Source organism: Ixodes scapularis, unplaced genomic scaffold (assembly GCF_016920785.2).
Source record: "Ixodes scapularis isolate PalLabHiFi unplaced genomic scaffold, ASM1692078v2 PGA_scaffold9__187_contigs__length_104089568, whole genome shotgun sequence".
NCBI lineage: Eukaryota > Metazoa > Arthropoda > Arachnida > Ixodida > Ixodidae > Ixodes > Ixodes scapularis.
In genome coordinates this window covers 12660100-12670530 of record NW_024609884.1, presented here as the reverse complement: position 1 = coordinate 12670530, position 10431 = coordinate 12660100, and the positions used below count along the sequence as shown (strand labels likewise).

Genomic DNA, 10431 nt, shown 5'->3' with positions numbered 1-10431 from the left:
GTTTTTGTTGAATTGTAGATTTTTTGTTTTGTTCTCTTTGTGTCAGTCCATAGGCCAGTGGTTCCCAACCTTCGATTGGGTATCCCACCCAATGAGGGAAGGGGGTATTTGCTTTTTATATAAAAAAAAACTTTAAAATGTTCAAAAACAAGCCTGGAGCTTTACATTGCAGCTTGCACAGCGTGCCTCGGGGCTATTCACAGCCTCTCTGATTCTTGTTTTATTCGGATCTGTGGAGGCTGCTGTGGAAACAGGTTTTTCATTCATCAGAGTAGATGACGTGCTGTCTTCTTAGCTGTGCACGCACGCACAGTTGTGTTGCAAAGCGCCGCACACTTGTCTTAGTTACATTGAGCTTTTCGATACCGGCGGTTCTCTATCCAGGTGTGACTCGACAGTTGCTGACGAACAAATGCTCGTAGGCAATTAACGCTTAGCTCCTCACGCATTGAATACATGACAGAGAAGTTTGTCACATCACGACTTCTGCTCGAAAGAAAGCAGAAATTTTCATAAATTCTTAAATTCGGACATGACTCGTCAAATTCAGGCGATTGATTAATTCGTTCGATCTAATTTTTACTAAGAATTGTCTACAAATTAAAAATCGCGCGGCTGAGAAGCGCATCACGCATTATGCACATTTGGGCCCGCAAAACTAAATATATAAACGGTAGTAATTCGTAGCAGGTGTGCTCATACCTCATTTTTTGGGAAGCTGACATATTACCAACTTACTAGAATTAAGACTTCGATCGCTAGGGGGTCTTGCATGTTTCGCGTCGACCGGGTGAATACGGAGGGATTTGATTGAAACGACTCAAGAAGCCAGCCACCGCTTCTTCCTGCCAGTTATTTTGATGAAATGTTTGTTTATTGGTTTATAAACTTCAAAAAGGAATCAACTTGGTACTAATAAGAGACCAGCACTCGCAAAGCACGGAACAGGACACACGGAGTTGCTTTCATTGAAGTTTTTACTAAGCACGCGAGAGGTTATCGAATTTCGCTTTCCTGTTTTTCATTTGATGATACATTGCTTTTTCATTTTTATTTTGTCTGAATAAAAACAAAAATGCACCCTATTCGTTGTGGTAGATGTTGTAGTGGGGGGTAAAGTGCTGTATATTCTGTTTTCGTCATCCAACTTTTTGTACTGGGGTAAAGAGCAGCATGCCACCAGCCGAGCACTTCGACACCTCAGGGCAAAAAGTGTTTGTTAGTACAACTATGCTTGCCACAGTTTTAAGCTTTGGTAGAATGTCCTACTACAAATATCGCTTCGCCAAATAAACACAACGCGTGAAACAGGCTTTGCCGCGCGTTACCCAAACAGTGCGTGAAGCAAGCTGACTAGCTGAAAGATCCAAGATCTGCGAGGTCAGTCCCTGTCTCTCCTACCGGTGACATCACAAACGATGGTGATGATAGCTAAAGAAGGGCCCCCTGTTGTTTGCGCACGCTGTAGCGTTCCAAGACAGCCAGCACCAGTCATGGGCACGTTACTGCTAAAGTCTAACAGTGTTACGGTTGCAGTTACCCGGGCGAGAAAAGTAACCCTGCTACAGTTACAAAAATGAAAGTATAACTTGTTACAGTTACACTTACTTCACTAAAGTAACGCCGTTACTTTGTCGTTCCTTTACAAAAAAATATTAGAAAACATCAAAAAAGAATGTTCCCTAATAGTCCTTTAAATTAGCATAGATTTTTCGTAAGACATTGTGTGGTTCATGGTAGTGAATCTGATTTTTGAGAAATTAACATTTTCTGAATAATCAGTATAACATGTTTGGTTCTACATATTTGAATTTTTACTATGAATAGCTCCCTGAACAATATCATAATTTAAGACAGTAAAGTTAGCGGATACCTGCTGATGATCCATAAAGAATTTTAAAATATGCTCAACCAGTATAAGATTACACGAATGCAGCAGCATGCGTCTAGATCTCGGGTATATCTAATCATGGTGCGAGTTTACAATCGGTCAATTCCAATTTCAGATTTCTTTGGTGGGGCAAAATAGGACGACAGCAATAAAAATCGCGCAAGTGTAAAGTCAATAATAAGTCATACCTTACAATCAGCTTCGTAGATGTGCCACTTCAATCCACTCGTCAATCGAATCGTTTTCTACTGTGTGCGCACAATCTTTCATAAAACACGAAGCTTCTCTTGAAAATTTGGAAAGCAATGTTGCGGCAACATTCCTTTGTCAAACCCGCTGAACACGGTAGCGGTGCAGAAGAAGCACTGATCGAGGTACAAACAAACACTGCTTGTAGAATTCCAAACGGCTGTTGCGATCTTTTTTCCGCCACTTCCTAACCAGATCAGATATATTCGCTCTCCTCCATCTCACCACCCCAACTAGAAGAGACCACCCGGAAAGCCCACGATGTGAATATCTATAGAGCAACTGATGCAAAGTGCCTCTGGTCCCGGCTAAGGGCAGTCTTTTAATTTCAAGAAAACACACAAGCGGAACGACTCGGACGTTTTGAGCGAGTACACTTTTTCAGGTGACGGGGCCTCATTCCCACTGCCGTACGCGACGGTGGAAATGAGAGTTGGCAGCAAGGATGGCGCCGATCGCCAGCACATGTGAACATTGATTACCGGACGGCGTGTATCTTAAGATGACTAACGCAATTTTCTAAATTTACTATCTCATTTGAAGGGATACTTCAACGAAATTTGAAATATTCCTGTCGTGTTCAAAAATAGGTTGAATATGATCCACAATACCCGTAAGTGACAATCGCACGTTTGTATTTTGAGCCTGGTGGCTGTCTTTTTCGTTATAAACGGCCCACTCTGGCAAGTGCTCACAGAAGGCCCAGTGGAGACCTCGTGACATCCAACGCAATCGTGACGTAGGTCGTCTCGGGACGAGCATAGCTACGCCGAGGCTGATGTCGAGAGGATGGCCTAGTCGTTCCAGCCACCGAAGCGGCTGCTTTTGTGCGAATTTTGAGTGTCGGGTTAATCTTCTATAATCTTGTAGGGGGACAATAGCGACTCCTGCGACACACTAAAGGCATTCTCGGGAAGAGGGGAGTTCCTCCTTCCCCTCTTCTCTCGTCGTGGCCGGAGGCGAGACACTCACCATCACTAGCTGTCAAGGCTACTAGACGGGCATTACAAGCGAGGTGTTAGCGACATCCACCAGGTGCTCTTTGCTAATCGTTTAATTCGTTTTAAAATTCCTTTTCGTGACTTTTTTAACAAGATATTGGTATGTTCTATATGATACTGCTCCTTTGAACACATATACAGGGTGTTTTTGTTTTTTTTAGCTGCACCAAATTTTCTAAAAAAAGAAGAGCTCCGTTAGGGCACTTTTAGTTATGCCACTAGCATACCCGACCTGGCGCCCACTAGGAACAAAGTATTTTTGGCGACTAGGCGGCTAATTAACGGAGATCTCTTTATTACCTTTTTAATTATTGTTTTTAGAGGGCCTATTGCATTTACGAAATTGAAGCCCAACCTTAATATGCTCCAACCCCACAGCGAAATGAAGGCACAAAAAATTTTCTGCGCGCGTTTCTGGCTAAATTATTTCATTCGCGCATGCTCTTTCAAACCGAAACTGACCAGAACAAGAGCGTCAATGGCGTCGATATTTTCGTCCTCGCTTAGCATCACAGCAGTGACGTCACCTGTGATGCAGGCACTGCCGTCAGCGCTATTGCATTACGTTGCTCTCTCCTTAGTGTTTTGCTTACTGCGGCGGGAGTAAATAGGGAATAGTAGTAGAGCGTTTCCGCAGCCCGCTAAGCACCCGGGTAGCGCTCCGTAATCCGCCACAAGACCTTGAACTATGCACACAAGGCTGGGGGCGCGCAAGCGCAGCTGCGGGGTTTCCTTCGGGGATACCGTGGCGGGGGAGAAAAACGATCTACCACTCCCCAATCACGCTGTCCCAGCGGGCATCGTGACGCTACCGTTTCCTTTCGTTGATATGATAGAAGCTGCTCTGAAGACTTGTGCCAATGGTGCTACAAAGCGACGAATGCTGCGTCACTTGCTCCTCTGTTGTAAAAGACACAGGTTTGCACCCATATCTTTGGAAGGACGAAGGCTATAAATAACACAGGCGCTATCCGATTCATAGTGCTGTGCCTTTCTTTCTCTGACTGTGGCAGGAAACCCATCTGAATGGCGTCGCTCATTGCGACAAGGCTTTCGGTTGAAGAAAATACAGACATGGTGATTGCATATTTAACTATGCAAAAGAATGCTCGTCATGCTGCGCAACTTTATGCCGCTCAGCACCCAGGTCGCTTCGTTCCTGCCCACACTTCCTTCATACGCTTTTTCAACAAGTTTGCGTCAAGTGGCACGGTGGTGAGTGGGCGAAGACAGAAAAAATATGTCGTTAGCCGCGAATTCGAGACTGACGTTCTCGCGTACGTAACAGCTAAGCCTGAAGCAAGCGTGCGCGAAATTGCGAGGCCTTCTGGGACAGCGATCTCTAGAGTGTGGAAAGTGCTTGTGAAGCATCGCGTGCATCCGTTTTACGTTAGCCTGCACCAAGAGCTACATGGCAGTGACTTCCAACGACGACTGGATGGACTTTTGCGATTGGGCCCTGATTGAAATGGACCGGGATCCTGGATTCTTGAAAAAAATTATTTGGAGTGATGAGGCTCAATGCTGCAGAAATTCAACGGTGAACCTCAACAATGCCCATTACTGGGCAAGCGTAAATCCTCGTTGGCTCCGTCAGCACAAACATCAAGTGAGATGGTCTATTAACGTATGGTGTGGAATATTTGATGATAAAATCATTGGCCCATATTTCTTTGACGGCACACTGAACGGAAAACTATACATGGAGAGAATCCTCGAGGGAGTCGTGGAAGCGTTTATTGCGGGCCTGCCTCTCAGCGTGCTGAAGGAGACTTGGTTTCAACTGGACGGCACTCCAACGCATTCTTCTTCGCGTGCTGTTCGATTTCTACACCGAACTTTTCCAGAGCAGTGGATTGGACGCAGTGGTCCAGTTCGGTGGCCGGCACGATCACCATATTTGAGCCCGTTAGATTTTTTTCTTTGGGATTATGTGAAGAATGAAGTCTACGCCACGGAACCCACCAGCGTGGACAACCTGAAGCAAAGAATCGTCGCCGCCTGTGCCGCAGTTCAGCCTGAAATGCTCGAGCGCGTGTTGTGTTCCATGCGGAGCCGACTGATGATGTGCGTTTCTGTAGATGGACTCCAATTCGAGCACTTGCTTTGAACCCAACTGTTTCCAACTTCATAAAGTGGCCATGCGGCGGCAAACGCTGGGTGGCTTATGACATGCCCAAATCACTTTGGCTGCCAAGCTTTCTTCTCTTTTTTTTTTAAGCGCCAAAATACGCTAAGCCATATATTTGCCTGCTTTTCTCGACGAACTAAAAGGTTTCCGAAGAAAATACTGGTGCTGTGAAAAGTGATAATTTGGGGCTCTAAGTTAGACGTCAGCCTGTTGGTAAACTAAATAATACTGAAATAATAAGCAGAGGGACGGACAATGGAATAAACAGCTGGACGGACAGAGGCACGAAAGATGCGTTGTTCTGTCCGTCCCTCTGTTTATTCTTTCAGTATTATTTGGGGCCCTAAGTGAGGCAGTAAAACTTGGTTCTCAACAGTGCCCTGTTTGAGCTACACTCGAAAAAGCGCCGATGCCGTGTTCACTCTGTGCCGCACACAGCACATGACTACCGTAACGTGAGCCAGGACGCCGTTGCAAGGCTCCTTCCTCATTTATTAAAAGCCCATAAAACATAGAACAAAGAAAGATTATTTTGTTACACACTGCAATAGTTTAACTGTCAGAGGGACCAACGAGTGATATTACACAAGCATGATTACTTTGTTCTTGAAAAGAAACCTGGCTAGTTTAATGCATTAAAAAGCAAGAACTTAGAGATAAAGCATCGGTGGCAAATAATAGGTAGCAGAAGTCTCCAGCATTGAAAAAATATTTTTCCCAAATAAAACGCAGGAAGTTCGTCTAACGTTGCCGGCCGTTGGTAATGCATGCAACAGCATTTATCGTACCAACAAAAGCGTCGCGTCGCCCGCAGGTCAAGAGAGGGATTTGACACAGCACAGTTGACGCCGACCGCAGACGCCTAAATTACACCTGCCGCGGTAAGCAAAACACTAAGAAGAGAGCAACGTATTGCAAAAGCGCTGACGGCAGTGCCTGCATCACAGGTGACGTCACTGCTGTGACGCCAAGCGAAGGCGAAGATATCGACGTCATTGACGCTCTTGCTCTGGTCAGTTTCGGTTTGAAAGAGCCTGCGGGAAGGAAATAATTTAGCCAGAAACACGTGCAGAAATTGTTTGTGCCTTTACTTCGCTGTGGGGTTGGAGCATATTAATGTTGGGCTTCAATTTCGTAAATGCAATAGGCCCTCTAAAAACAATAATTAAAAAGTTAATTAATGGTGAATTCCACTGGGCGTTTTGGAGCGCGCCGGGATCAGTTGACCAGATCCGGACTGGAGCACACGATCCGAACGGGGTCGCGCCGCCTACGGATCATGACCACTGCTCCGGGATCGGCGGATGCCTTCCCGTCATTCAACTGCCCGGAAATCCCGTTTCCGCGGTCGTTTCGAAGACGTTTTCGCAATCGCGGCGCTAACACGTGTTCGACGCACGAGCGGCAGGAATGGCTCAGGCGCTTCTAGCAAAGATTGCCGGAATGCCCGTAGCGCGACAAAAACCTTCTCTTCTCCTTCCTGGAAAACGAACCGGCTGTCGAGCCAAGGGCTAAGCAAGCGACCATTACGAATTCTTCTGATGTCGAGACAATCTAGGAGCCCAGCCCGCGACGTGTTTCTTCTTCTGAGGCGAGATAGGCGAGATCAGGTGAGATGCCCCACGAGAAAGGAAGTCACGTGTGTGCGCCGAGGGCTGGCCCGGCTGACTTCCGGTTGAATCCGCCGAAATCGTGGGAGCGACTTTTCTCGGATCCAGATCGAGATCTGGAGCGGAAACTAATCCAAAACGACCAGTGAAACACGTCGGTCTCGGTCCCGATCGCCCAGTGAAATAGGCTCGCTCCAAAAGGACGAGTGGAATTCGCCATAAGAGATCTCCGTTAATTAGTCGCCTAGTTGCACAAAATACTTGGTTGCTAGTGGGCGCCAGGTCGGGTATGCTAATAGCATAACTAAAAGTGCCCTAACGCAGCTCTTCTTTTTTTGAAAATTTGGTGCAGCTAAAAAAAAAAAACTGTAGACCAAAAATTGAGCGCCGAAATTTCGTTGTAGTATCCCTTTAAACACGATGTACTAACGTATAACACTACAAATAAGAAATCTTGGCAGCTCGTTTATAACAGTTCTTTGTTTCGCGTATTTTATCGCATTTATTACGTTGCTTTTGTAAAAATAATAAGTTACACTTAATTGTGCTAAACCGATTGAATGCATGCCGGATTAGAAATAAATCCCTATAATCTGTCGAGTTTGCAACCCCATAAAATTATGGTTTTGTTTTCTTTTGACTTGGAACGAGGCAGCTGGAGGGAGTCCCGTCGGACATTGCGTGAATTAGGGGGTGGGCGATGTTTCGGAATGTTTATCCTAATGAATATTTGGCCAGAAAAACGGGATGGGCAATCTCTCGGGTAGTGCGTTCTGGGGAATTTTACGAAAAATATACGCGGAGTAAAGTAACTTGTACTCACAAATTAGTGGAAATTGTACCTAAGATACAGGTACAGTTGCAAAACAAAACTTACCTAGGTTTGTACGTTAAGGCCCGTCCACACACTTGCAACCGAGTGGGACCGGCTGAGACAAGACCGGTTTTTAAGCCTGCGACGGCTTAGGACCTGCTCCGCAGCGTTGTATCCCGCCTTACGTCGTCGCAAGAGGCTTAAAAACCGGTCTTGCCTCAGTCGGTCCTACTTGGTTGCACGTGTGTGAACGGGCCTTTAGACACAAGAAAGGTTAAGAAAAGTAGGACAAGCACCTCACGCGAAGCCCTCAACCCCTCCCACTTAGGAGAGGGAACGCCGTAGAGGAGGCTAGACGAGGCAAGGAAGGACTCGCCTCCCCACCGGCGTTCGCTCTGCTAAGTGGAAGGGGTGGAGCGCTTCACGAGAGGAGCTTCCTGCTTTTCGTAACCTTCAACAAGCGTATAGGTACCAACTGGCAGTTGCTTGTACTTAGGTACTTCACAACCCTGATGAGCAGATATTTGTCTTGCACGCATTCGGTACGATGTATATATGTTAAAATTACCACAATGATCAGTCGGGGCAACGATATTCTTTTATTTCTGAAAACATTATATTATACATTGTCCAGTGTACACAATCGAGGAACATTTTGTGTTTTTGTACTGGGGAAACAAGGTTGACATATGATATTGCACAAAGGGATGAATGGGGTCTCACCAGCGGATTTAGTGCGCCACGACATGAAAAGCATCGGGTCTCAACTCTGATCAACGTTTCCACCACACCTGCGTATTTCACCTCGATGTCCTGTTGCACAAAGTTTCATTCTACAGGGAGGAGGAGTAAATCATCAACCCTGACCGAGAAATCGCTTTCAAACGCCTTGCTTAGTGTAGTAGTCCCTGTTGACCCTGAAATCCTTGTGGTGGCAATACCTTCCGGTAACCAGATCGTCAATACAAAATTGCTTCGAAGCTTGCAAGTCTTATTTGTACATTATCCCCTGGCCTCCATAGGGATGGGTGTTCCGCCGATGACAATGCTGCTCTCGCTCTGTGAGATGAGCTTGTTTTCGTCCATATAGTGTGCCTTGCAGAACGCAGCCAGTCGCTCGGTGGCCTCGAGTAGCATGTCTTGTGGTACGGTGAGCACAATCCGAAAGTAGTTCGGGTAATGGAAGCACTGTAATGAAAGAAAGGTACCGGCGATTGTCAGACGGCTTTGGACGGCAATCCCGGAGCGAAGCGTCATTCTGTGCCTGTGTACTGTAGTAAGTGGCTTGAGCTGTATTAGAATATTCGATATATCACCCTACTCCTGATGTCGCGAAGCCGGGTGCGGGAAAAATGGCCCCTGTCAAACGGGTCCCAAGGGCGAACCCGAACAAAATTGTCCCCGTTGCATTTTGCCGCATCGTTTGGGCTCCGGCAGTCGTGAATCTGTCTGAGCCCAAATATAGAGATGGAGGAGCACTCCGCGCTCATTTCCAAATACTGTAAACGATGTAATTAATATGCGAGAGAACCCAATTTTCGCGAATTGAATATTATCGCAAAAAATAGGTCCCGCGTATACATTTTCCGGTGCTAATAAATGCATTGCGTACTACCCCGATTCGCGAAATTTCTTGCCCACGAAATATTGAGCCCGCGAAAATAAAGTCGTTCATGGTGTATTAAAGGGAAGCTGAAGCGGTTTTGTATTTGAGGGAACACTTAAATCGTCTTTATTTGGCCTCCAGGATCTCGAACATTGAGATTATTAAGGCGAAAGTCTTAAATGTCTCATCGTTCAGTCGACCTTCAAAGTCCTTGTCCAAAAACACGTCGACGACACGAAAAGTACGAAAACACGTCGGCGACACGAAAGGTATCAAAACCTACGGTTCGCCACTGGACCACGAGATGGCGTTACTTGTGCCCGAATCGGCGGAGGCTCGCGCGCGGCGCAAACCCAGCGGGAGAGGAGGGCGCTCTCGCTCGGGCAGTGGTGAAGAGCGGGCGTGCGACATGCCGTGAGATTGCCAAAATTGCGTCGTCAGAAAGTGCGCTCTCTTCGGAGGTTCGCTATCACCGGGATCGGCGCTTGGGCTTTCGTCTTTAAAGGGATACTCCACCGTTTTTTTCATTGTCTCCGATTTGCTTGAAATTTTGCTAAACTAACCAACAAACATTGCTAAAATAGTATCCCAAATATTAGGTCAAAATATTGTTTTTTCGCGAAGTTATTGAATTTACAGTTTTGGTCTTCACCATGTTTTTCAAACTGAAAGTCTCTATTGGCAACAATGAAAAAGTGACGTCAGTGGAAGGCAGGGGTTAACTTTTTGGACTACAGAAGTTGTTCCCAACGGATTTGAAGCAGTTTCTTGGTGTCAAATGAGTGCTTTGGAAGCTCGCTCCCGTATCCGCGCTCCAGCGCGGAACAAATGATTGGCATATTCAATTTTTAGACGACTTGCTCGACTGGCAAGCCTGCCTGCCACTGACGTCACGGCACTGAAAAGTGCGCGAATATTTGAATATTGGTTTTTGCACCATTTTCATTTGCCGATTTCACAATACCTATTATGAATTTCGCGATGCTAAATAGCACACCGGAAAGGCTAAAGGCCGGGGAGTCAGAAAATATAGTTAGTTGAGGTAGCTCAAAAAATCGGTGGAGTATCCCTTTAAGTCGTCTTAGGGATAAAAGAAGAAACCCTGTGAATATATATATTTTTTTTTTTA

General features: G+C 46.0%; 1 protein-coding gene across 2 annotated transcripts in view; it reads right to left on the bottom strand.

Annotated features, from left to right (window-relative positions):
• Nucleotides 1-8275: 8275 nt before the first annotated feature.
• Nucleotides 8276-10431, bottom strand: part of LOC8043208 (tyrosine aminotransferase) — a 53551-nt gene continuing 51395 nt past the window's right edge. For both annotated transcript variants that reach the window (XM_029970880.4, XM_042287094.1), the window contains exon 12: nt 8276-8884. In XM_029970880.4, the coding sequence (XP_029826740.4) occupies nt 8699-8884 (186 nt within the window). In that variant the 3' untranslated portion in view covers nt 8276-8698. The remainder of the gene's footprint in view (nt 8885-10431) is intronic.